At 42.6% G+C, this 27,854-nt stretch overlaps 2 protein-coding genes across 4 annotated transcripts in view; both read left to right on the top strand.

Moving 5' to 3' along the window:
• Positions 1-152: 152 nt before the first annotated feature.
• Positions 153-20,390, top strand: LOC145357865 (RNA-binding protein 38-like). Of its 2 annotated transcripts, none has more exons than XM_080211420.1 (5): positions 153-229; positions 426-586; positions 10,890-11,013; positions 15,337-15,388; positions 18,828-20,390. In XM_080211420.1, the coding sequence occupies exons 2-5, from the start codon at positions 428-430 to the stop codon at positions 19,081-19,083; spliced, it is 591 nt and encodes a 196-aa protein (XP_080067546.1). In that variant the 5' UTR covers positions 153-229; positions 426-427; the 3' UTR covers positions 19,084-20,390. The 2 variants fall into 2 exon arrangements, with proteins under 2 accessions (XP_080067546.1, XP_080067547.1); XM_080211421.1 differs by lacking the exon at positions 153-229 and adding an exon at positions 5,794-5,902 and having other exon boundaries at positions 504-586.
• Positions 20,391-24,811: 4,421 nt separating this feature from the next.
• Positions 24,812-27,854, top strand: part of cap1 (CAP, adenylate cyclase-associated protein 1 (yeast)) — a 42,172-nt gene continuing 39,129 nt past the window's right edge. The window contains exon 1 of one of the 2 annotated variants that reach the window (XM_080211416.1): positions 24,812-24,909. The gene's annotated coding sequence lies outside the window, so the exon portion shown is untranslated. Of the gene's footprint in view, positions 24,910-25,070; positions 25,090-27,854 lie in introns of those variants that run through there. The other variant, XM_080211417.1, reaches the window with a different exon arrangement.

Below are 27,854 nucleotides of genomic sequence, written 5' to 3'. Positions count from 1 at the left end.
GTGTCAGTAACGGACAGGTTGAGCATCCAATAGAGAAGACAACCTTTCACAGAGGCGGGTACGGGCGCCAGGGTTGAGCCAACGGGCTTAGCGAGAGGGTGTTTCCCTCCCGGCTCCCGTGTGGATACATTGTGAGAGTTACAAAGAAACAAAAGCAACTAAGGAGGAGGAGGAGTGAGCGGTGAGACAAAGAGGCGAATTCTGCAGCAGACACGCGTTCAGCTGGCTAGTGAGTAACTCCTTACCCTCAAAGTGTGCCTAGTACAAATTATCTTTACCTGAACGCTAATGAGTTAGCTATTGGTAATCATATAAATCAGCTCCTCTCGTGATTTTAACGCTTTTTAAAAATTGTACGCGTTGTATATTTTTTGTGTTTTTCTCTCTTCCACCCCCCCCCCTTCCCCATCCATCCTTGCTACCAGCTATGAACAAGGATAGAGTATTTCGGAAGCTCTTCGTGGGTGGGTTACCTTATCACAGCAACGAAATATCTCTCAGGAGGTACTTCCAAAGGTTCGGGGAGATTGAAGAAGCAGCGGTGATAACGGATAGGTTGACCGGGCGATCTCGAGGTTATGGCTTTGTGAGTATCTTAATTTATCAACCACACCAAGGCCAAACGTCCCATCCTCATATCTTTCTGGGAAGGAAAAGGAGAGTTGGACTTTTAAGATACTCCGGTTGAAATTAATCAAAAGTAGGAACAAGTTTGTTGGGTCAAAACTCTATTTAGACTCTATAGTTATCCAACAGTAATTGTTGATTACCTGCAGGTGTGAGAAGGGTGATACTGTCTCGCCACTCTCGCTAATCTTGGTAGAAAACGCCTTATATTTGTTCTCAACACTTGTATATTTACTTAACAAGCATCTATTACCACTATGAAGTAACCAAGGAAGTAAAGCAACTGTAACCATCAACATACTGTTTGGTTTTGCCATTCTGCCAACCAACGCTCAAGAAGGTCAAAGAATCCTTTTGAAAAATTCATGAGATGTAGGTATCTCTGGCTAGGCTAGCACTTATTGCCCAAAGCTAATTACTCTCGAGAAAGTGGTGGTGAGCTATAATAGTGCTGTTAGGGAGGATTTTGACTCAACCCCGTACTTCCAACTCTAGCCACACAGTTAAACGTAAAGTTGCCATCACCTCAAATGACTCAGTTGTGTGATTTCAAGAGGAAATTAGATATAGCTCTTAGGGCTAAAGGGATGGATGGGGGTAGGAGGAAGAATCAGAATATTGAATATGACCATAATTAATGGCCCAACAAGCTTGAAGGGCTGAATGACCATCTCCTGCTTTTAGTTTCTATGACCATAGGTTGCTGTGCGCTTTTGAGAAGGCGAGCTGACTCATGGGTGATTTAACCTCAAGCAAGGGAAAAGGTTGAAAAGATAAGGCCTTCATGAATAACCTTGGCCAATATGGGAATTTAACCTGTGCTACTGGCATCGTGAACTGTCTGTCTAGCCAACTGAACAAAACTGTCCCCCCAATCACAAGTATTCAGATGGTCACAGAGGTGCCTATTAATCTTATGTAGATTTGCAATTCCATAGCGGACAATTTTCTAAAATTCCCCCATGACCTGATGAAAAAAGATTGAAGTCATTAAAAACACTCCCTCGTTATAAGTAAGCAAACACCAATGGCATGAATGACCTATTTTTGAAGAGGCATTAGAATGCTTATAAGAAATACTTATTGGTTTAAGTGTTTTATGGCCTCTAATGTTTTCTGCAAACTTCTGAAGACAGATGTTAGTGAACTGTTCAAATGTTTACTGGCTTTCATCCTTAAGTTTATGAAGCTATGATGTGTACAGGTGCCATTATCATGTATGGTTCATGTTTCTCCCAAAATAAAGTGCTAGTCTGCACTATATCACTACCCTCTTGCTGTATGGTGACTCCTTGGCTGGATTTGATCCTTGAATTTCTGGTGTTGTCAAGTAAATTGAACTTCTCTCTGAAATTAAAGGCGTTGTGCACATCTGTAGGAAAATCCTTTTTTTTTTGTCTCGATACAACATAGCAGTAACTGCAATGGCTCATTTTAGTTTCCTCTGGAAACAAATGTCATGTCCATCCCTTCATTTGACCTCTCAAATCCACACTCAGGACCAGCCTTTGGTCTTGGAAAATCTCAGCAAGTCTGGCAGCATCTGTAGAGAAAGAAACCAGAGATAATATTTCAATTCTTGTATGACACATCAGACCTGGAGAGGTAGAAATGTGATGGGATTTATGTTTAAAAAGGGAAAGAGGGAGGTGGAACAAAATGAGATGGGGAGAGGTTTGAATGACACACATTATGGAACACAAGACAAAGGGAGTGGTAATGATAGGGTTAAAGACTAAAGCAGATGTTAATAGTGCAATAAAGGTTAGCATTGTTTGAAGGCAGAACATGAAAATGAGATACAGACTAGCTTTGGAGGGGAGAGGTGGGGGTGGAAATGGTGAACAGGGTTCATGCAAACTTGGTTCAGAAGTCTGTAAAGTGCCGAATTGGTGGAAATCCAGGCTCGAGGAGTTGGAGAAGGAGGTGCTCGACCTGGAGGCACGCCTCAGTCAGCCCGACGCGGACCCAGCCCTGCAGCTGGAGTACAAGGAAAAGGGCATGCTGCAGGACCTGCAACTTGTCAGGTCCCGTGGTGCGTACGTGACGTTGCTCCAGTTCCAAGTGGACCTGGATCGTCGTTTCCCCCTCCTACTTGCTGGAAAAAGGGTGGGCTAACCGTCGGCAGCTCCTTGCGCTGCTGGCCGATGACAGTTCCCCGTCTCAGATCTGGGCCATTGCCCCAGATTCTCTCTGGATCCATCCAGCGAGGGTGCCTGCAGAGTTCTGTAGGAGGACCTCCCACAAGTCAGCCTGGAAGGCTTTGGCAGGCTCGAGGCCCCCATCACCGTGGCCGAGCTGACCGGCACCCTCAACAGCCTCCAATGGGGCAAGACTCCAGGACTGGACGGGCTGACTGTAGAGTTCTTCAGGGCGCTCTGGGATGTCCTGGGGAATGACTACGCGAGGGTCCTGGGGGGGAGCATAGCCACTGGGCAGATGCCCCTTTCATGGTGCAGGGCAATTCTAACCCTGCTGCTAAAGTAGGGGGATCTCTGGCAACTTAAACCGGTGCCTGGTCTCCCTCCTCAGCACGGATTATAAAATCTTTGCCAGGGCACTGGCTTCATGCCTTGGATCCATGCTGGACCACATGATCCACCCTGACCAGTCCTACACAGTCCTGGGCCAATCTATCCATGACAATATCCATCTGGTCTGGGACCTAATCCACCACTCCCAGAGGGATGGTCTAGATCAGAAGAAAGTGTTTGACAGGGTGGAGCACGAGTATTTACTCAACTTTGCGGGCATTCGGGTTTAAGATGCATTTCGTCACCCAGATCCAATTACTGTGCTCTGCTGCAGTGTGTCTGATTAAGGTTGACGGGTCCCTGACGGCACCCCTTCACTTTGGGAGAGGAGTACGGCTGGGCTGCCCCTTGTCCAGCTCACTCTATTCTACACGCGTGGAGCCATTCCTGTGCCTCTTGCAGAACAGGTTGTCAGGGTTGACTCTGCACGACCCAGACGTAGGGGTGGTCCTGTCGGCTTACGCCAACGATGTGCCCCTCATGTTCACGGACCCGGCTGACCTGCGAAGGATGCGACAATGGCCAGGCATTGTACTCTGCCACGTCCTCTGCCAGATCATCTGGGCTAAGTTTCTGGACTCCTGGTCAGTCCGTGGGAGATGGACACCCTTCCGGAGGAGCTCAGGCCTTTCACCTGGAGCAGTACCAACCTCCTCTACCTGGGGGCCCATCTCTGCCCAGCTGAGGAGTCCTGGCTGGAGAACTGGCAGGAGGTGGAAACCAAAGTCACTGCCCGCCTGGGTTGCTGGACAGGATTGCTCCGAGTGCTGTCCTACAGGGCAAGAATTCTCATCACAAACCAGTTGGTCACCTCCATGCTGTGGTACCGGCTGGTCATTTTGACCCCTCCCTCTGGCTTTGTCACAAATATGCAGAAAACCCTTGTGTGGTTCTTCTGGGACAATCGACTTCACTGGGTCTCTGCCAACGTTCTGCATTTCCTGTTTGAGGGGGGCGGCCAAGATCTGGTGTGCCTCCACGCACAGGTAGCGACCTTCTGCCTCCAGACCCTGCATACCTCTGATGTCAAGCCTCCTCCACAATGGCGTGCACCCCATTTTTGGTTTCCTTAAACATGTTTTGTTGATGTTTTGTTTGCACTTCAGTCCCAAGCTCCTATCTATGGGCACCTGGTGGGGTGTCGAGATGGTAACCTCCTCGTGAACCTGCTCCTGGGCCTGGTGAGACATGCCATCAACAGGTTCAGGCAGCTGGCGATCAACAGGGTTGTCCATCCCGACTGCCTGCCCCTCTACCGCGGCTACATTCACAGCCACGTGTCCCTGGAGAGGGAGCATGCAGTGTCCACGGGCGCAGTTGACACCTTCCACGCCCACTGGGCATCACGGGCTGGGGTGTATTATAGACCCCGGCAATTACATTTTGATTTAATGTTTTAAGTTTCCTTTTGACTTTGTTTTTTGTTCTTGCTGTCCCCTTCCTTTTGGGGAGCTGCCCCTTTTTAATTTGTCCCTAAGTTAATTTGAGTTAGTTTATTTGGTTGGTGTCAAAAAGAGATGCCTAATTGGAAGATGTGTTCCTCCAGCTTGCATTGGGCTTCACCTGGAACATTGCAATAGGCTGAGGACAGAAATGTGAACATGGGCAAGATGTTGAATTGAAGGGAAGGTTACAGTTGCGTTTGTGAACTGAGCGAAGCTGTTCAGTCTCCCCAGAGACTCTACTGAGAGCACCAAATACAGTAGATTAAAGTGAATCACTGCTTCACCTGCAAGGAATGTTGACGTGGTGAAGAAAAGATTTTTTTTCGTTAATGCTTTCATTGAAGGTTTTCCATTTTACCAAATAATGCAACAAACCCCCAAAATCCAGTACAACATAGATTAACCTTCATTCCCCTCCCCATAGTATTTGGGGGGCTGTTATGCATGCCTATCAAAAGAAGGTGTGGCTTGGCTGGGTATGCTCTTGCATGCAGGATATCAGGAATAGAGCTGCCCTAACCTCATGGGGGAAAAGCCCAGATAATGCAGAGCCCAACTATCTGGGCTCATGCTGTGGTCTGCAGACACTCCTTCTTCCCCCCCCCCCCCCCCCCCCCCACCCCCTGTCCCCAGGAGCCTAAACCTTGGTATGTTGCTAGAGGAAACCCAAACAAATGGGGGGGGGGGAATGTTTAAACTCCACAGTCACCCAAGGCTGAAAATGAACCTGGGTCACTGGCACTGAGGCAGCAATGCTAACCACTCTGCTGCCCAGGAGTGGATAATCAAAGTAGCTTCTGCCCTAACCTACCTAGCCAAGATAAGGTTAGAACAATGATAACACAATTAAAAGCAGGGCCAACAGGCCAGGAGTATTCATGGCACCCCAGGCTTCAAAGCAAACTTCTATCTCCAGCCACACCAGAGATGCCACTCGGGGCCCTGTCTTACAGGATTCCACCAAATTTTCCCCAATCGGGAAACACTCAACTAAAGGAGGAGTCATTCAAACATCCACAGTTGAGATCTCCCTTTTGTAGGACAAGAAACCACAGAATACCTACAGTGCAAAAGGAGGTCACTTGGCCCACCAACTCACTGAAAAAGCACTGTACCTAGGCCCAACCTTGTACGTTTATCATGGCCTGTCCACCTAACCCACACATCTTTGAACCTCCTTCTAACAGGATGATGTGCTCATCATACATTCCAGGAACCAAACTACCAAGTAGCCACTGTCACAACCCAGGAAAATATAGGAAATCAACCAAAGAAAGAAGAGACAACCAAGGATTGGTGAGTTGGCAGAAATGGTGGAGGATGAGCCTGACTATGGAGGCTGGTGAGATGGAAAGTGAGGTCTAGAGAAACACTAATATGGTTCTGGGAGGGAGGATTGTGGGAAATGGGCTGGACACAACTGAGGCACTGGGTGGGGCAATCCTCCACTGAGGGAAAAGGAAGACTTATCTGAAATGTGGAAGGTAGTGTCAAAATGGCTGAGAAACTGGGAGAATGGAATTGAGTCCTTGCAGAATAAAGGGTGTGTTGAGGTAGCTGTGGGAGCTGGTGGGCTTTGAAAGAATATTAGAATGGACTGTGATATTGAGAGTGGGATGGAAATTTGAAGTAAAATTGAATTTTTGCAGATCAGAGCATGAAATGGCACTGTGGTCATCGATGTACTGGATAAAGAGTTGTGGAAAGAGGCCTGAGCAGTACTGGAAAAAGGAATGTTCCACAAAAAGACAGACATAACTACCCATGTGGGTACTCATAGCCACATCTTATTTGAAGGAAATGCAATGAGTTGGGAACCTGTTTGAAGAGAGAACAAATTTCAGCCAGGCAGAGGAGGCTAGTGGTGAATGGGGATTGTTCAGGCCTCCATTCCAGGATGGTGGAGAGCCCTCCACCTGTTCAGGTGGGAATGAAGGTATAGAGCGATTGGATGTCCGTGGTGGTGAGGGCTGAGAAACCCAATTGTTGAAATGATGCAAGGTGTCAGAAAAATTACAGATGTAAGTGGGAAGACTAGACAAAAGAGAAGACAATCAAGATATGAAAAAATAAGTTCAGTGGGGCAGGAAAAGGCTGAAATAATGGGTCTACCAGGATGTCTTTGAATTTTGGGAAGGAGATAGAGGGGTGTGAGGTGGTTTGGTGACTGAAGCTGGAGGCTGCAAGGGAAGGCCTCCAGAGGAGATGAGGTCAGTGACAGTCCTGGAAACAATGATTTTGTGGTGGGGTCATAGGAGGAGGTAGGAAGAAGAGTCTGAGTTTGCGCATGCTCTCTCTGCAAGGTAGAGGTTGGTATGCCAGTCAACAGGTTTGATAACAAAGTCAACATCAGACTGAGAATGAAATGTAGCAAGTTCAGGGGAAGACAGATTACATTTGGTGAGAGAAACAGAAACTAAGACAGCCAGTTTTCAATTAAAAGATAAAGATCTAATAAAAGGCCCAAGGGAGCGTACTGTAGGTGGGTGAAAGGGTCCATTGATTGGGGGAGGATTCCAGCCTGAAGAAATAAGCAAGGAGTTGAAGGCAACCTGAAGAGGTCAACCTTGTGCTGAGCCTGAAATTCCATTGAAGTGTAAGGATAGTCCCTCACTGAGCACTGATTGTACCCTCTGACACTGAACAGCGAATACATGGCAAGAGCTGGGATTAGCAGATATGGAGAGGGAAGGAAGGATCTGGATGGGTGTTGGTACTAATAAATTGGAGCCTTTGATCTCGTCATGTTGCCTGGTCTCTTGCACCTATTGTGTCAATTGCAAATAAGGCATGATCAAAGATGACTTTGTAACAAAAGGCTCTCTAATGGTATGGGGCCTTTCCCAGTCAAGCACATACCTTTTGAAGTGTTGTAATATGACCATCTTCCTCCTAGTCCCCATTTCCTTCTGTATTTGTTCCTAGAAAATTTCCCATCCTTGCATACCTCCACCCCAGCGTATCACTCAATGTGCTTTCAAATTCCTAACTTTGTATGGACATTGACCTTTCATTCACCATAGCCATGAAGCTTGTCTGTAATCCACTATTAGATGAGCAGAAATTTCCTCCATTTAAATATCTGTTAAGATTAATGTCATTGCTTTCTGTCTTCTCCTAAACGCCACACCTTTGCCAGTGACTTTATCCCTATATCTGACAAATAAATCTGAACCAAAACATTTATAACCTCAATGTGCTTCCCCTTTCCAATCTTGTATCCTCCCCCATCACCAAAGTTGCATACTTCCACCCACAAATTTTTTCCTGACTATGTTCCTGCTGCCCTACTGGATTTGACTGTTGGTTGGAAAATGCTATCTTAACTGTGTCCTTTTGTAAGCTTAATCATTCCAAAACCCTGCTATCAACTCCTCTTTGCACATCCGCCCTCCGCTTGCTGATCTACATTGGCTCCAAGTCTGTCATCACATTGTTTATTAATTATCATCCTTGTTTTCCCATCTCCATCACCTTGCCTATTCCTGGCTTTGTAACCTACGACCCAACAACCCACTAAAATTGCTGCCATTTCTGGCCTCTTTGCATGTCCCTGACTTTTCATTTCTTCAGCTGCCTAAGCCCAATTCCTCCCTACCTCTACCCCTCTTTCCTCCTTTAAAATGCTCCTTAAAGCCTACAAGTTTTTTGCCAAATTGACAGCAGACTAATCCTTCTGGAAAAGATGTATGTAACATCCAAAGCTTATTGAACAGCAGCTAATCAAGGATGCAAACCTAACAAGATAGTTGCCAAAATAATTTTTAGTGCAAGGTTGTTGCAGCAATGATCATCAAAAACAGCATGGCAATGATTGATTATTGATAATGATTTTGAAGCTTACTCGTCATCACCTGTGGAAAAGCACAGACAAATGGAATAGCCAGTTAGTGGCTTGGTCTAGTTGTGCAATTCTCAAGCTAACTGCACTCTAGTTTGTGTCCTCGTTGGTTGATTGACTATATCAGTGTGGAGAACTGGAAACACTGTCTTGCAGCACCTGAAATCTGCTCATTAAAGTGTTTTTCTCCAAACCACAAATTCTAATCTCTCCTATTTCCAAAGCAATTTTGTTGTTTTTTATAAAAAAGATTATTTCAATAGCTGTTTGCCTGTGAATGGTAAATTCAACTATTTCACCATAAAATATATTTTTCCACTCTTGTTTACGGATAATTGGAAATAATTACATTGATGCTCTTTCATTAGTCTTTCCAACCAGTAGTAATAATTTGCCATGTAATAACCCTTTATAATCTCAGACCACCAGAGGATCTCGATATGCTATACTCCGTCATTGTGTAGAGATTGTGGTCAGTGAGGGAACTTTTCTATAGGGTTAGGTGGAGGATTAGCCTTGATAAATTGCCCCTTTGTGTCAGGGAGGTTAGCAGGGTAAATAGGTGGGGTTGAAGGGGGATTGTTGTCGGTACAGACTTGATGGGCCAAGTGGCTTCCTTCTGCACTGTACGGATTCTGACTGTAGTCTGAATTAGGAAGTACAGGATCTCGTTGCAGAGGGAAGAGACAGACCCAGGCCACAGAGTTTGGTGATGGGTTTCATAGGAATAATGGTGTTGACTACAGCTCAGCCTTCAATAAATAGGAGTCTGGCATCTAGGTGTTCCAAGATTGAGTGCAGGATCAGGGAGATGGTGTCTGCTGTGGACCTGTTGCGGCAGTAGGTGAACTGTAGCAGATCCAGGCAATCTGGAAGCCAGAGTTGATTTGTGCCATGACTAACCTTTCAAAGCACTTCGTTATGATGGATGTCAGAGCTACTGAACAATTGTCATTAAGGCATGCTGCTTGGCTTTTCTTTGGTACTAAGGTGATGGTTGTCTTCTTGAAGCAGATAGGGACGTCATTGTAAGGAGAGGTTGAAGATGTCTGCAAATACCCGCCAGCCAGTCTAGGCAGGATCTGTGTACTCATCAGAGTACTCCATCCAGGTCAGTCACTTTCAGTGGGTTGACCTTTGCAAAGGCTGCTCTGACATCTGCAATAATACCAGTTCATCTGAGGCTTCTGCAGTGGAGGCCATGCCTTTGCTGTCCTCTTGCTCAAAATGGACATAGAACACATTGTTCTCATCAGGGAGGGGTGTGTTGGTGCCAGTGATTTTACATGCTTTCATCTTGTAGCCTGTTAATTTTAATTGTTCCTGGGACACTTACTTGTACTTCTTTTACATTCTGTACTAGAAGAGCAGGATTTATTTTATTAGATATTGAGATGGCTGGAACTTTTTTTTTGGCCCTTGTTCCAAACCAACATACTTCCCTGACAATTGTCTGGGACTAAACCAGACTGTTCTCAACCTTGGCACCTCTGGTTTGCAATCTTGGTATCCCTGAGATGACGTTCCAGCCAGAGACCTGGTCCATGCTTCAGCTTATCTGTTATTGAATCCATCATTCATGCCTTTTGTTACCTTTAGACTTGACTATTCCTGTGCGGTAATTTTCTTTCCCTTTGGATAAGGGGTTTTAGTTTGGTTGGGCAGCATGGGTCGGTGCAGGCTTGGAGGGCCAAAGGGCCTTTTCCTGTGCTGTTAAGTTTGTTCTTTATTCCAATTCAGTTATGGCTGGTCTCTTTCTACTCTATGTAAACATGTAGTCATCCAAAACCTCTGCCCATGTCTCAACTATAAGTCCATATTACCTCTATGCTCATTAAGCCACATTGGCTCCCCATCAAGCAGATATCTTATTCTTTATAAAATTCTGATTCCTATTTTAAAATCCCTTGATGTTTTCCTTTTTTTTCTCCCTCCTTCAGTCTGCTACTCTCTGCTTCTCTAATTCTGGCTTCTTCAGTATCCATGACAATTGTTCCATCATTTGGTGACTGTGCCTTCTGTTGCCCAGGCAACTGGAATTCATGCTCTTCTTGCCTGTCTTCCTTGCTTTCCTCTTTCTAAGAAACTCCTTGAAATCCAAGCCTTTATCATCAAGCCTAATCTTCTCCATGTGGCTGGGAAGGCCATTGTGTTTTTACAAAGGTGCTATACAAATTATTATTGAATCAGCTTGGATATCCGTTGAATAACCTGCAAATAGATACTCCCACCAAGTTTGCAAATGAATATCCACTTGTATAAAGCACTGGACAATAGCTGCTGCTCTAGTCTAAGTGTGAATTTTAGTTGTTAAAAAGCTATCAAATAATTGTTGTTGCATGATTTTGTCTTTTCAAAACAAATCACTAAATTTTAAAGCCATACTCCTTTTCAGTATTGCTTCTTACCTAATCATTTTCTCTTGTGTGGATTAAATTCCAGGTCACCATGGCAGATTGGGCTGCAGCAGACAGGGCGTGTAAAGATCCTAATCCCATCATTGATGGAAGAAAAACTAATGTGAACCTTGCCTTTCTTGGGGCCAAACCTCGCATGGTACATTCAGGTATGTTTGGATCCTCAGGTGCTAATTCTTCCCACCCAAAACAGAAGAAAATTGGTGAGATTTGACTTGGTCCAAGTCTGGGTTTTAAGTTTTGTCTGTGATCAACCTTTAAAACTAGAGGCAGGTAAGCGTGTATCCAGATTCCACCAGTTTTAAATACAACACTTGTTGATCATATGTGAATGAAGCACTTTTCCCTGCATTAAAGATGTTATATTAATGCATGTCGTTGATCTCCCATGCAGTTGGTCATTGTTAGTCTTGATGATGTAATGTTCAGCTGTAACCTGACTTCTGTGAGGAAGTAGATTGCTCAAGTCTTGACTTTTATTTGAGTTTAATTCCCATTTGGTTGAAATATTTGAAGATTGGTCACTGGTTCTGATTCAGGTACTATCTTTGTTTCAATTGCTGGCAGTGCTTTTGTTTGCAATTGGTATTTGAAGCACTTCAAGCTTGTCTTGGTCAATATGCATGAGATGCCAGTTTGACACACTGCTTTAAAGTTTGCTAAAACAGTTTGTGTAAAGGTTAAAGTTCAGAAGGGCTGGGATACCTATTGAGGGCAACAGTGGATTAAAATGCGATCTTGGAAATAACTGGAAATGCCTAGTACTAGTGGTTAAGATATCTGTTTCTCAAACTGAGAAAGGGGTAAATGGCCTGCTTGCAGATCTCTTTGGTGCTCTACTGAATCTCTGGTTGTTATGGATACCAAGTGTAAGTTAGCTAAAGCAAGTGTGTTGTAAAGTACAGTGGACACAAGTTCCCTCTCTTTTGTGTATAGTCATTTTTCATACGTGCAGTCCCTTTAAGATTGCCATGCACATACACAATTTAAGACCACTGGGTGAGTGCAGCTTATCCCCTGCACGATACTTGATAGCTATGCACCACCACATCTTGAAGAGTACGTTAGTAAATTCCATGCTTTCACACTGATTTTATTAGAGTCCAAATAGCATTCGCCACAAATTCTGGACCATTATGTTAAGGAATAACAGTGAGAATTGGTGCTCACCATTATACACAAATTGGGAAACAACTTCATGCAAATTTGGAATGAAAATATAGAACTGCTATCTACAGTATGTCACTGCTCTAAGTAGTGGGAAAATAGTATTATTTTCTGGCTGCTCGTTTAAATGTATTAACAGGGTGAAGTTTCTGTACTAGCATGGTAGAAGCAAAAAGTTGGGCTTGTCCATTTATGTCTAACTATGTGGTATATATGGATTTTAGTAAGGCGTTTGATAAGGTTCACCATGGTAGGCTTCTGCAGAAAATGCAGATGTATGGGATTGGGGGTAATCTAGGTACTTGGATCAGGAATTGGCTAGCAGATAGGAGACAGAGGGTGGTGGTTGATGGTAAATATTCGTCATGGAGTTCGGTTACGAGTGGTGTGCCTCAGGGATCTGTTTTGGGGCTACTGCTGTTTGTAATTTTTATTAATGATCTGGATGAGGGTATAGTTGTGTGGATTAGTAAGTTTGCTGATGACGCCAAAGTCAGAGGTGTGGTAGATTGTGAGGAAGGGTGTCACAGTTTGCAGGGTGACTTAGGTTGCAGAGCTGGGCCGCGAGGTGGTGGATGGAGTTTAATGCGGAGAAGTGTGAGGTAATTCATTTCGGTAGGAGTAACAGATGTGTTGAGTATAGGGCTAACAGGAGGACTTTGAATAGTGTGGAGGAGCAGAGGGATCTAGGTGTATGTGTACATCCCTGAAAGTTGGGAATCAAGTAGATAAGGTTGTTAAGAAGGCATACGGTGTCTTGGCGTTTATTGGTAGGGGGATTGAATTTAGGAGTCGCAGCGTCATGTTGCAACTGTACACAACTCTGGTGCGGCCGCACTTGGAGTACTGTGTGCAGTTCTGGTCCCCACATTACAGGAAGGACGTGGAGGCTTTGGAGAGGGTGCAGAGGAGGTTTACCAGGATGTTGCCTGGTATGGAGGGGAGGTCCTATGAGGAGAGACTGAGGGATTTGGGGTTGTTTTCGCTGGAAAGAAGGAGGCTAAGAGGGGATCTTATTGAAACATATAAGATGATTAGAGGTTTAGATAGGGTGGATGGTGATAGCCTTTTTCCTCGGATGGAGAAAGCTAGCACGAGGGGGCATGGCTTTAAATTAAGGGGGGGTAGTTATAGGACGGATGTCAGGGGTTGGTTCATTACCCAGAGGGTGGTGAGGGACTGGAATGCCCTGCCTGCTGCAGTTGTAAATGCGCCTAGTTTGGGGGCGTTTAAGAGATCTGTGGATAGGTTTATGGACGAAAAGGGATTGGTTTAGATTAGTGGGTCAGTTTTTTTTAAAAAACTGGTCGGCGCAACATCGTGGGCCAAAGGGCCTGTTCTGCGCTGTAATGTTCTATGTACCCTTTTTAATGCTGCTAAGTCTTAATTACTGCCAAATGACCCCTCTGGCAATGAATATTAACTTGCAATTATAGAATTTCTTTCCTTGGAGTGGTCATTTTAGGAAATTTTAATTTCTTTGTTCTTTCAATTGAATCTCTATTATTTTAGTACCTGATTTAACATCAAATCCAATATTCCAACTTGTTAAGAACATAAGAAATAGGAAGAGTCTTTCCACCTCTATCCTATCCATCCCATTCATCATCTTATACGTTCTTCCAACTTCAGGCTCTGCTTTTAGAAATACATCACAATCGTCATAAGGAGACATGTAGTTTATTGCCCTTTTCACACAGGTCCTGTATGCCCTACAGAAAGCACTACTGTTTGGATCTTTAACTTACAGCAACCTCCAGTGCAAAAGGTCATGGATTTGCCCTAACATGACTGGTGCAGTTTATTTGCGAGCTGCAATAAACACCAGCCCACTTAATGTGCTGTGGATGCTACTGGCAAAGTCTCATTTATTGCCCATTCTTGCTACCTTGAGAAAGTATTCTGAGGCAATCATGTACTTCTGTTTTAATCCACAATAATGTTAGTTTGGGGCCTGGATTAAGTAACTCAAATGTTTTTATTTGATTTATTGTCATGTATTAACATAGTGAAAAGCATTGTTTCTTGTGCATTATACAAACAAAACATACAGTTCATAGAAAACGAAACGAGAGTGCAGAATGTAGGGTTAGTCATAGCTGGAGTGTAGACAAAGGTCAACTTAATGCAAATAAATTCATTCAAGTCTGACAGCAGCAGGGAAGAGCTGCTCTTGAGTTGGTTGGTATGTGACCTCAGACTTTGTATCTTTTTCCTGAAGGAAGGTGAAGAGAATGTCTGTGGTGCATGGGGTCCTTAATTATTCTGGCTGATTTGCAGAGGCAGCAGGAAGTGTAGGCAGAGCCAATGGATGGGAGGCTGGTTTGCATGATGGATTGGGCTACATTCACAACCTTTTGTAGTTCCTTGCGGTGTTGGGCAGAGCAGGAGCCTTTCCAATCTGTGATACAACCAGAAGAATGCTTTCTATGTGCATCTGTAAAAGTTGAGTCATAGCTGACGTGCCAAATTTCCTCCATCTTCTGAGAAAGTAGATGTGTTGGTGGGCTTTCTTAACTATAGTGTCAGCATAGAGGGGACCAGGTTGTTAGTGATCTGGACACCTAGAAACTTGAAGCTCTTGACCCTTTCTACTTCATCCCCATTGTAGATGATTTATTATTTTAACACAAGGAAAAGCTGAGTATGTCCATCCACAGAATGTCTTTAAATCCTAATTTTAATTTACATTTCAATTTGCCCAGATAAACCAGTCAAGTTTTGTTCCTGTCAGTTACTATTTTACAGTGGTTGCTGACATTCCTAGTGAAAAATAATCTGGTGATCGAACCAAAGGCACAAGTCACTGTTGAAAAAGCATGGGTCATTGCTGGTTGTAACTTTGGAGAAGTTGCTGTCAGCTGTATCCACATGCTTCTCAGAAGGAGGAAGTATACTAATGGAAGGCAGTTTGATCTTAGAATTTTCTTTAACATTCAGATATTGTTGCTCTGGACTTAATTTAGTATGTTGTTGAATGCTAGAAAATTTATCCTGTTTATCTACTGACTCGTCCCGTTCAGTTCCACGAAGTTAGCAGAAATTCAGTATTTTAACCAAGTGTTAGATAAATTCCATTCTGTTATAGCTAATGTTCAACAAGAGCACTGGAAATCCATGCACTTAATTTGTTTAAAGCTGACAAAATCTAGCTCAGTTGAGATGCTTATGTATACTTTGGCTGGATTCTCTTCAGCCTTAGCTCAATCTCAGTGCAAGATGACAAATTTCCTTTATCAATATAAATCAAAACCTACTCTTAACGTTTTTATTTTCCTTTTTTTTTCCCCCTTACTAAATGACAGGGGGTCTAGGTCTACAACAAGTTCATTCAACTCTGATACAGAGACCATATGGGTAAGTTTGTGTTTCCTTCTGAGTTACTTAAATTATGATCTTGACAGCATAGTGTTGAAACCTAAATTGAACCTTGTAACATAGGTAAGAAACCAAACATGCTTCTTTGGGCTTGAGGAAAGTTAGTTTTAATGAATAAAGAGGTGCATTATTCTAGACATCCTGCTCCACACTTCAGCCAAGTAAAGTATTTTTTTGCCACTTCCTTTCTGTGGGCTGTTTTAAGGTTCAGAGGATTACTTCACTGATATTGACGCCCAATCTCAATTAATCTCGAACAAGCAGGGGTTTCCATACTGATACCTCCTCCTTGGATCTCCTTCCAGCATTTGAACTAGAAGATTTAACCTGCTCACATGCCAAGTATAATGCAATTTGTAAACGAATTATGAAGTGTGCAAAAACAGTTTAGAATTACTTTGCCTGCCCCCCTTCTCTTTTGTGAGGAAAGGTCTGACCTGTACTGTGCCTCCCTCAGCAAGTGAAGTGGGTGTTGTTTAACTGAAGGCGGGGGGAGACAAAAATGGATTTGTTCCAGTTTTTTTCCATAGAATCTGTTCTAGGACATCAATGAAAATGCTCCTCTAATCCAACCATCTTAGAATCATAGAATCTCTACAATGCAGGAGGAAGTTCGCACCAACTTTGAGCATCCCATCACTGTAACTCAATGCATTTATAATAGCCAATTCATCTAATTTGCATACCTTTGGACAGTTGAGGACAAGTTAGTATGACCATGTTTCTAAACATCCTTATCGATGGTGGTGTATTCTCGAGATCTAATCTTGGCTATTAAGTTTGATTATTCAGATTGGTGCCCATATTGGAAAAGGAAAACAAATCGATGGTCTTGATTACTTTTCATCAACTTGTACTGCAGGTGTCTCTTTGGGTAGAGAAAGATGAGGCTCAAGAATAATGTCCCCTGTTGATTATCTGCCTGTTGATACTTGGGTTATTTGCCATTATGATTGCTTTACAGGCTAAAAATGGCAAACCAGGTGTAAAATATGGTAGGGAATTGGAGTATAGTTTTCACTAAAGTATGGAAATTCAGGGCCATTGTCTGAAATGGGCATTGGGCCCACTACTTCAATATGTGGATATGTTTGAGTGAGACTTCCTGAAATTGAGCTACAATGAATGCAGTCACACTGAGCCTTCAAGATGATCACATCTTCAATCTAAAGGTGTGGCAGCTGGTTAATGTGTTTTGATGATGTTGATTGAAGGATAAATATTAGCCAGGACACAGAACTCCCCTGTTCTTAAAATAGTGCCATGGAATCTCTTGTGCCTATGTCAACAGGCAGATGGGTTCTCCAATTTATTTACTGATTTGAAAGAAGGCGCCTGCAACCAAAGCAATGTACATTTGATGCTGAACAGTGCAGATTGCCTACTCAAATTCTGGAGTGGGGTTTGAGGCCATTATCTTCTGATTCCAGTAAAAGTACTGCCACTGAATCTCACTGATAACATTGACAAGATTATTACACCATCATGCCAAAAACTTTGTGAAAAGCTCCTGAAGAATCTTGGGCAATATCTTCAAAGGCATTCGGGATAGCCTTCAGTGATGCTATCATCCCATGAAAGGAAAATATTAGCTTTATTGTACTGTACTTTAACTTCACAATAGGAATTTACAGAAAATAGCTTCTGGATATTCCATGATGCACATGAATTCAATGTTCTGTCTTGACTGCAGTCATGTAACAGCCTGAAAGCTGCTTCACAGGCAGTGATGATGTGGAGATGTCAGCATTGGACTGGGGTAACACAGTAAGAAGTCTCTCAACACCAGGTTAAAATCCAACAGGTTTATTTGGTAGTAAAAGCCACTAGCTTTCGGAGCGTTGGCTGCCCCTTCGCCAGGTGAGTGGGAGTTCTAAACATAAACAGGGCATATAAAGACAAACTCAATTTACAGAATAATGATTGGAATCCGATTCTTTACGGCTAATCAAGTCTTAAAGGTACAGACAATGTGAGTGGAGAGAGTGTTAAGCACAGGTTAAAGAGATGTGTATTGTCTCCAGATAGGACAGTGAGATTTTGCAAGTCCAGATAAGACGTGGGGGTTACAGGTAGTGTGACATGAACCCAAGATACTGGTTGAGGCCAACCTCGTGTGGAACTTGGCTATCAGTCTCTACTCAGCGACTCTGTGCTGTCGTGTGTCATGAAGGCTGCTTTGGAGAATGCTTAACTGAAGATCAGAGGCCGAATGCCCCTGACCGCTGAAGTGTTCCCCAACAGGAAGAGAACAGTCTTATCTAGTGATTGTCGAGCAGTGTTCGTTCATCCGTTGTCATAGCGTCTGCATGATCTCCCCAATGTACCATGCCTCGGGACATCCTTTCCCGTAGACAACGTTAGCTTCTCCGGAGCTTTCAACGTATCACTGAAGATGAACGTCTCTCCAAGGCCATCCCCACACCCCACTTCTTGCCTTCAAACAACTGCACAACCTCAAACAGACCACTGTCTGCAGCAATTTACCCAGCCTTGAGATCAGTGACCACGACACAACACAACCCTGCCACAGCAACTTCTGCAACAAATGCTGGATCATCAACATGGATGCCATCATCTCATGAGAATACCATCCACCAGGTACATGGTACATACTCTTGCAACTCGGCCAATGTTGTCTACCTGATAAGCTGCAGGAAAGGATGTGCTGAGGCACGGTACATTGGGGAGACCATGCAGACACTACAACAATGGATGGATGAACACTGCTTGATGATCACCAGGCAAGGCTGTTCTCTTCCTGTTGGGGAATACTTCAGTGGTCACGGGCATTTGGCCTCTGATCTTTGGGTAAGCATTCTCCAAGACGGCCTTCATGACCCATGTCAGTGCACAGTTGCTGAGCAGAGAGACTGATAGCCAAGTTCTGCATACATGAGGACTGTCTCAACTGGCATCTTGGGTGCATGTCATACGATCTGTAACCCCCACGACTTGCCTGAATTTGCAAAATCTCACTAACTGTCCTGTCTGGAGACAATACACATCTCTTTAACCTGTGCTTAACACTCTCTCCACTCACATTGTATGTACCTTTTAAGACTTGATTAACTGTAAAGAATTGCATTCTAATTGTTATTCTGTAAGTTTGAGTTTGTGTCTTTACATGCTCTGTTTATGATTAAAACTCCCACTCGCCTGCTGAAGGGATAGCCAGTGCTCTGAAAGCTAGTGGCTTTTGCTACTAAATAAACCTGTTGGTGTTGTGAGACTTCTTGTGTTCACAGGCAGTGCACAAGTCAGTTCCATGAGTTAATAGTTGTGGAAAAAAGTTCTGCACACTTGAATGAATCAGCCAACCACCACAAAGAATAAGAGCAGGTGCTGCATATATTATCGTGCCAAATACTATCAACACTAGCAAGATTAACTTTTTTACCTTTTTTCTCCCCCCCAGTGTTGCACCATACCTGATTCCACAGACTATCCTTCAACCTGGCCTGGTCCTGCCTTCTACCTCATACCTGGATTCCAGTGTTGCATTGTATACACAGTACCCCACCTATGAACATTTCTACCCAGCCTCCCCTCAATACCCCAACCTTGGATACACCTATACAATGCAGCTTCCACTACAGACTGGAATTCCAAATCTGAACCAAGGCCAACATGAGCCAACAATATTACACACAGCTGGACTTCAGAGACGATAGCCTTGTGCCTGCTTTTGTTTACACTGGCTGAAATCTTGAATGCTGACTCCCAAGGAAATTCTAATATGGTTGCGTTCATATGTCAACTGTACCATTTTGAAGCTATTACTGTTGTATTCTCAATACAAGTCTTTTTAACATTTTCTTAAAGAAAAGACATCCAAATTAGAGGAAAATGTAAGATCTAGTGTTGTACTTCGGTCATTTTTTTTCCTCCTTTCCTTCCTTCCAGGATTCTTGGAAGTTGAGTATTTCTGTTCTTTAGGTTTCTTTCCTACCTTGGAAGATAAAAATCAGTATGCAAGTATTTTGTATTTGGCAATGTGAATTTATTATCTAACAGATTCATCCAAGTAATGGCAGAATGAGATGGAGAGGCAGGCCAGCTCATCATCTCAGGAATATCAGTCAACTGACAAGATGTAATTTCTGCTACAAATTTCAAATCTGGCTTTAAATGCTTACATAGGGATACAGATTTCTATAGAAAAGGATTGCTGCATTGCAATTCCATGCTCAGCTCAGGATTTTTATAATTGTATCTATACTTTGAGCATATCGTGGGAGTAGTACATCTGAGGATGATTTTGCTTGAATCAACTATGCATCTATCCACTTGTACCTGGGGAAACAATACTGACGTAATTTATGAAATTATGTAATCAGTCAATAGTGTTTATTGTGAGGACTTGTATCTGCAAGTACTTTATCATGAATTGCTAAAATTGACCTATTTGAATGCTGAAATGTTACCTTTGCTCATAAACAGTAAATTAAATGAGTATTTATAAACTTGAAAATATTGAACTGTCATTTTCATATCTAATGTAGTGCGTTTCCTTTTAACTAACTTTGCAGCTGATAATTGTAAGTGCACAAAGTTCTAAAATGTTTGGGTTCTAATATGAGGAAACTGATTAACACAAGTTTGCATCATGGCATTACTTCTTTGTGGCAAAATGAATGTGACTTTGTGCCCACAAGTTTGAGCCAGTTGTTTGGAAGAAGTGAGACCTTCAAGTAGTTGAGAAATCCAATGCATTGTCCTTCTGTTATCTCTACCATTGTGTGTTCTGAGATAAGATCTACTGGCTTAACAACTCTTCCAAGAAATACAATTGCCAAAGGCAAAACAAGTTTTTATTACTCAGTATTTGCACAGCTGAAGGACCCAAAACTGAATTAGCTGATCTTGGTGCTTGCACAACTGAATGCTTGGCTACCCTCTTAGTAAAAGTGAGAATGTCCAGTCCCTGTTTGTTTTAGACTTGTGTTCCCCTCTTGGATTACTCCCAACAAAAACAACTTGTCTGATGGATTTGGAGGAAACACATGATCACCTTCTGGGTCCACCCATATTCCAAAGATGTGCCAGTTAAGTGGATTGGCCATGCTGAATTTCCCTTAGTGTTTACAGGTGTGTCAGTTATGGGGATTAGTGGAGAAAATATGTGGGGTTATAGGTATAGGACCTAGGTGGGATGATCTGTCAAAGTCAGTGCAGAATCGATAGGTCAAGTGGCCTCCTCTATGCAGCAGTAGCACCCCTCCACAATGTTTAATTTACCTACTGTAGCCCCAGGCTACCGGTTCTTGACATTCAGGATTGCAGAGTGATCTAGAAAAATTAAATATGGGTGGATTGGGTAAGAAGAAAATCATGGGGAAGAACTTGAGGGATAGATGAGGTAAGAGCAATTTAGATTGCATTTACAATAAAACTTCAGCCTCACAACCTAGTCCATTGTTCCAAAAACTATTTTTGTATCCTTCTGTCTTCAGGAGAGGGACAAATATATTTTATGTTCATTGCAAAATGAAACATCTTTCAGGAATGTGAAATGGGCCCTTCACAATCTGATCAACATAACTTCATACTTGTTGTTAGCCTATTTTCAAAGCCAGGTGAAAATATTTTCCCCAATAGTGTCTCCTTGAGCTGGCCAAGGTGTTACGAAGCTCCCTCCTCGTTGTCTTTGGCTAGGTGAAGATTGCTTCTACAACCCAGTAGCATCCATTAATATATTTTATTTCTAGAGCTGGTTGTTTACTCTGGCCAGAATATTCAAACCAGTGATAAGACTCTCCCCTCTGCCCATCACTTGGGCTGAGATCATCTTTTAACTTGTCTCGTGCTGAGTACTGTGACAGCCGCCAGACACTTGTCTAGAACACCATTCTCCATTGCAATTAATTTAATTCACTTCAGCCCCAACAGTTTTTCCAGAGAGAGAAAAGAGTTCACAGAGAAAGACACCTGATATGCCATAGCAAGAAAGTTAAAGTTTTCAAGAAGGGAGTATTTGTTCAAGGAATGTATCCATGTTTCTAATCAGTGAATTAATATTCAATAAATGTATTGAACTTGGCAGGAACTGCCTTGTAAGGCTATGCCTTCTTAACAAAATAAGAGTTGGGTGTGATATTTGACAAAAGGTTTTCTTAGACATAATTCCTATCTGTTTTACTTGGCTATAGAATGGGCAGAAATGAGGAGTAACATTGCTCTTAATGTCCCAGCTTGGTGGTGGTGGTTTGGGGTGGGGGGGGAGGTGGTAAATCTGTCATGCCTTGAGTATTGCTGACAGACGAATGTGGATTATTTGACAAGGATGTGAGAAAGTGACATTTGAATTATCTTTTGCATATCACAATGTTCCAAAGCATTTTACAATCCATGAAGTACTTTTTGAAATGTAATCCCTTTGTGATGACAGTAGCACAGCAGCTTGTGTGTCAACAGTAATGTAGTAAACATGATTTGCATTGAAATACATGACCCCAGAATTAATTACTTTGCTGTTCTTTAAGGCCATAGGATCAGGATCATTTTGTATCTGAAGTGTGCAGGCAGTCTTGGTTTAACAACTTGTCTGAAAGATGGCACCTCTGACAATGCAGCATTCCCTCCATACTGTATCAGCCTGGATTAATTGTTCATATCTCTGAAATGGGACTCCAATGGGCAATAGCTAACTTTTTGAAATCTAAACCAGGCATCTTGACTGGTCATTCCCATGGAATGAACCAGTGAATGGCTATCACAACCAGTAAACAAATGTGTAACATGTTCTTTCTGCCTACAAATATTACGTTGCTTCCAGTCCACGCTTGGTGAGCTCAACTGAATCTTACTGTCTGTCACTAATTTTTGTCCAACTGCAGAATCTCATTTAATACTGTACACTTTTGCAAGGACAGGCTCATTGGGTATGACCTGTACTCTGCCTGTTGCGAACAGCTAAAGGAACATGCAGTTAAGTTCATACTACCAAACGAATATGAAACTGCATTTTTCATCCTTTTGCTTGGAACTATAAATCAATATTGTTAAAACAAGAGACTGGTGCAAAGGGCAATATTTTAACACACCCATGTTACAAGCAAAACCAGTTCTCTGGAAATGAGAAATGGCAGCCTTGAACACATTGTTAACTCAGCACACTCCAACTCTGCAAATACTCTTAAATTTAAATCAAAAGAGAAAGTTACCTCTTGCTCTGCTAATGTGCCAAGAAAAGGGAGGATATTCAACAGTGTAGACTGCAATTATTTAAAAAAAACTAGTCAAAGCAAGTGTTTTGCCACTGGCACACCACTGAAATGAAATCAAGAAACTTTATGTCTCTTGAAACGTTTAAGTGATTTTCTTAACTCAAGTTAAAATTGGACCCAATATTGCAAATTCGCTTTCTTCAGGTCGGCAATAAAGGCAAGATTTGGGCCTGACAATTAAACTGCATTTAAAGGGTAAAGATCATCTTGAGGCAAGTAAATTAACATTGCCCCAACTGTTCAATTTTTACATGTTAAACTAATATTTACAACTGGCAGGATTATTGCTATCTACCTCCCTTTATTCATATGACCAAAGTGTGCCTAAATATGGTATACTATCACCAGGAAACCAGACTCAGCTATTCTAACACTATGGAAAGCTTTGGCATGGATCAGCAAAATTTTCTGGTAAATAACTGAGCCATGTAAACATAAGCTTTAAATACTATTCTGAGCAATGTGTGTCAACAACAAATTAACTAAAATTGCTCTGGTGCTAACATTGCCTAGCAAAGGCAGTGTCTAGCAAGCAGCTGAGTTATCTTGACAGGAAAGGTGTCAGATTGAATGCCTAGTGAATAGGAAGTTGGCTGATCTTAACAGAGTGCAACTTTGGTCCTGGTGTTAACAACACCTTTAACACAGTAAAATGCCCTCAGATGCTTCACAGGAATGTTACCAAACAAAATTTGGTGGTGAGCCACATGTGGAGATATAGGACAAACAGCAGGGTTTTAAGGATCAGGAAAGGCAGAGATGTAGGGTGGGAATTCCAGAGCTTAAGATTCAGCTGAAGGCACAACTATCAATGTGAAACAATTAAAGTTTGAGATGCCCAAGAGGTAAAATTGGATGAGATTTTGAAGTTGCAGGGCTGGAAAATGTTTGAGTTTGGAAGAGGCTGAGGCCATGGGAGGGATTTTAAAATGAAGATGTGCCATGTCAAGAGCTAATGTAGATCAACGAGGATAGAAGTGATGGGTGAGTTAGATGGCACAAATTGTATACTATTTTGGCTGCTTAGATGAAATTTTTGCATGTCCAGGATTGGATGTCAAATATGCAAAATGACAAATCAAACAGCAGGTATGTTGATAGAAGTGGTGGTAAGATAGAGCCTGATGTATTCAAAATAGTAGCTTGTAAGCTGGTACCGCTGAGTGTCTGATTATCAGCATTTTGATTGTGATATTAACAGTTGGCAACCAAAGAAATGTAAAAATAATCAAAACGTTTAAGAATTTTGCTTAAATCCATCTTTAATGGCAACTTTGTGCCATAATTGGGTGCGTGAAACTGGTTCTTTGATACACAGACATAACTAAACTTTTGTGTAAATTTATTTCTATTTACATTTGCTTTTCAAACAATGAAACTTGCTCTCTAACATTGTTGACTTCTCTTTTTGGGTTTAGATTTCCTTTATAGTTGGCATATCACCAGGCATTTTCAGTATGCCAACAGAGAAAGTTGGAGTTTTCAGTCTTGCAATTTGCTTGAAAAAGCCAGTTTGTTGGTGCTTTATATGGTGTGGCAGAAATGTACCTCAGCATATACAAATCGTGAATAATCAACTATTCTCAAAACTACTTGGCGGAACATAAGGTGGTCATCATAATATTCTGTGATTGCGTTTAGCTCTTTGCACAATGTAGGAAATATTTAAGCAGGAATAGATGAGAGTTGAGAGCAAAAGGTTAGCACTGCTACCTCAAAGTGCCAGGTTGACCCATGTTCAATTCCAACCTTGGGTCACTGTGCGGATTCTGCATATTCTCCCTGTGTCTGGGTGGGCTTCCTCCACGCACTCCACTTTCCTCCCACAGTCCAAATGGTGTGGTGGTTAGGTGTACTGACCATGCTAAATTGTCCCTCAAGTGTACCCGAACTAGAGTGTGGCGACTTGGGGATTTTCACAGTAACTTCATTGCAGTGTTAATGTAAGCTCACTTGTGGCAATAATGAAAATAAACTTTAGAGAGGCCTGTAAGCAAGACGCGGGGTAAACATTCATGTTAACAAACACAACACCACCTTAAAAGTCAAATAGGCGATAGGAAGTAAATGCGGGAGAAAGTAAATGTTACCCCTTCCTCTCTCTCGTTTCCGATGACTGAGCTTCAGCCTTCAAACCCGTTCCCCGGCCGAAAGGCCGTTTTTTTCCCTTATAAGGCGACAACGGATGTGGGGTGTCTAAGGTGGCGTGGGGTGTTGTGGGATACTGGTGGTACTTCCGGTTACGGTGTTGGAGGAGCGGCTCGATCTCAGGTGAGCGGCGTAGGTAGGGAAGTGCGCGGGGTCGGAGTTAAAAAAAATGTGAACTAATTCAACTTCTTTAACGGCAGAAGTGGCACTTGATGTATATGCAACTCCGCCGTCTTTTCCGACCTGTTATTATTGCGGCCGTGTTTTTTTTCTAAAAAGAGTGTTTATTTTTGTCGCGCTCAGGTGAGGATGAAGGTTTGGGGTAGGGCGGCGGCGGGGGTGGGGAGGTTGGTTTCCATAGTGATAGGAAAGTGTGCCTTGATGGGGGCAGAAATCGACTCCGTTCTCAGGGTTTAAATTTGTTTTGCGAGGGAGTCGTTTTTCACTTCCTGACTGGGCTGGACGAAGAAGGGTTGGGTTCGGATCGGTTGGGTTTTTTGAGTCTGAGCCTTTTTTGGTGATTGATAGGGGTCGAGCTCCTGCTAATTGACAAGGTTATTTTGACCATGTTAGGAATTCGAAAACTGAGACAATCTGGGTGAACTATTAGTGCAGCGATTAAGTGCATTTTAGAACGCTTCTGGTATTCTGGTGGCAGAAGGGTGGTGTTAACCCTCGAATCTCCACACTGGAGAGCCTGGTAATAAAATAAAACATTCGCTCACCCTACAAACTAAGTAAATGCATGCAATCAATGAATCTCGTGATCAGGAATCCAGAGTTTCTGAAAACTTAAATGCACTCAAAATTGACATTTGAGTGGGAACTTTTAAGGCATATATTTGCTCTGATGTCATCTTGTGGTTATTTTCCTTCCTGTATGACTGAAATCAGTGAGAATATGGGGGAGGGGCTATCTTTCTGGAATGAATGGGAAGTATAATTTCAAATTAATGATATGTCTACAGTGCAGAAGAGGCCATTCGGCTGATTGAGTCTGTACTGACTCTAATAAAATACTCTACCCAGGCCTTCTCCCCACCCTATCCTATAAACCCCCTCCCCCACGTTTCCCAGGGTTAACTCATTTTGCCTATGCATCTTGGGACACAAAGGAGCAATTTAGCATGCCCAATCCACCTAACCTGCACACCTTTGGAGTGTGGAAGGAACCCAGAAGCACAGGAAGAATGTGCAAATTCCACACATAGTCACCCAAGGCTGGAATTGAACCCAGGTCCTTGGAGCTGTGATGCAGCTGTGCTGCCATTTATTCCATTAAGATTGATTAAATTTGAAAACCTGTGTGCAAACAATGCAATCCAATTATGTGGCATGAGTGATTAATGTTTAGGATGCTGTAATAAGAGTTTAAAACTCTTTACCGGTGTTTACCTTGAGCAACATGGTGACACAGTAGTTAGTACTGTTGCCTCGCAGCACCAGGGACCTGGGTTCCGTTACGGCCTTGGGTCACTGTGTGTGTGGAGTTTGCATGTTCTAACTGTGTATGTGTGGTATTCCTCCCACACTCCAAGAATGTGAGAGTTAGGTGGATTGGCTATGCTAAATTGCCCCTTAGTGTCAGGGGTACTACCAGAATAAATCTGTGGGGTCCCGGGGTTAGGGCCTGGGTGCGATTGTTGTTGGTGTAGGACTGATGGGCCATATGGCCTCTTGCACTGTAGGGATTCTAGGAAAGACTTGATTATGCTTCTTTGCTTGCCCTAACTTGCCACAACTGGAAATTAAATTAAACAAAATGTAGGAAGAATGTTTTATGGCACACAAATGAGGCACTCGCATGCAACTTTATTTAGTGAAAATTAGGTAAATCCCATGCCTAATGAGTGGTTTGTAGCTGTTGTAGCAATCTGGTATGTATTTTAACTTTGGACCTTGACACTAGTTACATTGCAGAACAGAGAATACAGGAACGAATAAATGGGTGTGTAAAAATGGCATTATAATGATCACAGGTGACTTAATCTCCGTGAAGATTGGGCAAGTCAGATTGACAAAGGTAGCCTGGAAAATTAGTTCCTAAGAAGTGAGACAATCTCTTAAGTGTGTTCAAGCACTAACCCTAGAGCAGGCTATTCTATACCTGGTAAGCAATGTTAACATAGAATTTCATCTTCAGTGTGGATCTAAGACTAGTGTTTCACATTTGAGTAAAGGTAATTTAAAAGTAGAGCTGACAAAAGTAACCTTGGAAACTAGTTTAAAAGCTAGGACAGTGGGGATACTTGACTCTCAGCAAATATTTATTCCATTAAGACTCTTTGAGAAGGATGCATCATCTATGGCTGAATAAAGAAGTTGAGGATGGTACCAAATTGAAAGAAATACTGCAAAATCTGCAAAGCTTAGTGGTAGGTCAAAAATTGGTTAGATTTTAAGAACCAGCAAAGAATGGTTTAAAAAGGAGCAAACTAGCTGGTAATAAAAAAAACTATTTTTATACAAATCTTAAATCGGAAGGGAGTAGCTGAAACTAGTGTTGGCCCTCTAGCGAGAGAGTCTGGGGAAGATAATGGAAACAAGGAAATTGCAGAGATGCTAAACAGGTATTTTGTCTGTCTTCACTGCAGAAGGCTAAGAAAACATCCCAAAATTTCTTGGAAATTAACGGGTGAATGGGAAGCAGGAATTTAAAAAAAAACCACCATCACCAAGGAGAAGGTGCTGGGAAAACTATTGGATGTAAAGGCTGGCCAGTCCCCAGGACCAGATAGTCTTAAAAGAACTGGCTGCCAAGAGAGTAGATGCTTTAGGTATAATCTTCTGAAATTTATTAAATACTGGAAGGGTTCCAGCGGATTGGAAAATAGCTGATGAAACACATTTTATACAAAAGAAGAGCGGTGGGGGTGGGAATGGAGAGAGACAGGAAATACAGACCATTAGCCTAACATCTGTCATTGGGAACCATTATTAAGGATGTTGGAGCAGGTTACTTAGAAAATTGTAATGGGGTCAACAGAGTCACCGTGGGTTTGTGAAAGGGAAACCATGTTTAACTAGTTTATTGGAGTTTTTAAGATGTAAAGTGGGCACCTGCCGAT

The sequence above is a fragment of the Carcharhinus amblyrhynchos genome, chromosome 24, assembly GCF_965287045.1.
Source record: "Carcharhinus amblyrhynchos chromosome 24, sCarAmb.v2.hapA, whole genome shotgun sequence".
In the NCBI taxonomy this organism is placed as follows: domain Eukaryota; kingdom Metazoa; phylum Chordata; class Chondrichthyes; order Carcharhiniformes; family Carcharhinidae; genus Carcharhinus; species Carcharhinus amblyrhynchos.
The sequence above is the reverse complement of the archived record's forward strand: the minus strand, read 5'-3'. Positions and strand labels throughout refer to the sequence as shown.

Bases quoted from the DNA above. Each gene is read 5' to 3' on its own strand.
- LOC145357865 (XM_080211420.1), top strand. From the start codon at position 428: ATGAACAAGGATAGAGTATTTCGGAAGCTCTTCGTGGGTGGGTTACCT. The intron at 587-10,889 runs GTGAGTATCTTA...ATTAAATTCCAG, and splicing joins GATCTCGAGGTTATGGCTTT to GTCACCATGGCAGATTGGGC. The intron at 11,014-15,336 runs GTATGTTTGGAT...ACTAAATGACAG, and splicing joins ACCTCGCATGGTACATTCAG to GGGGTCTAGGTCTACAACAA.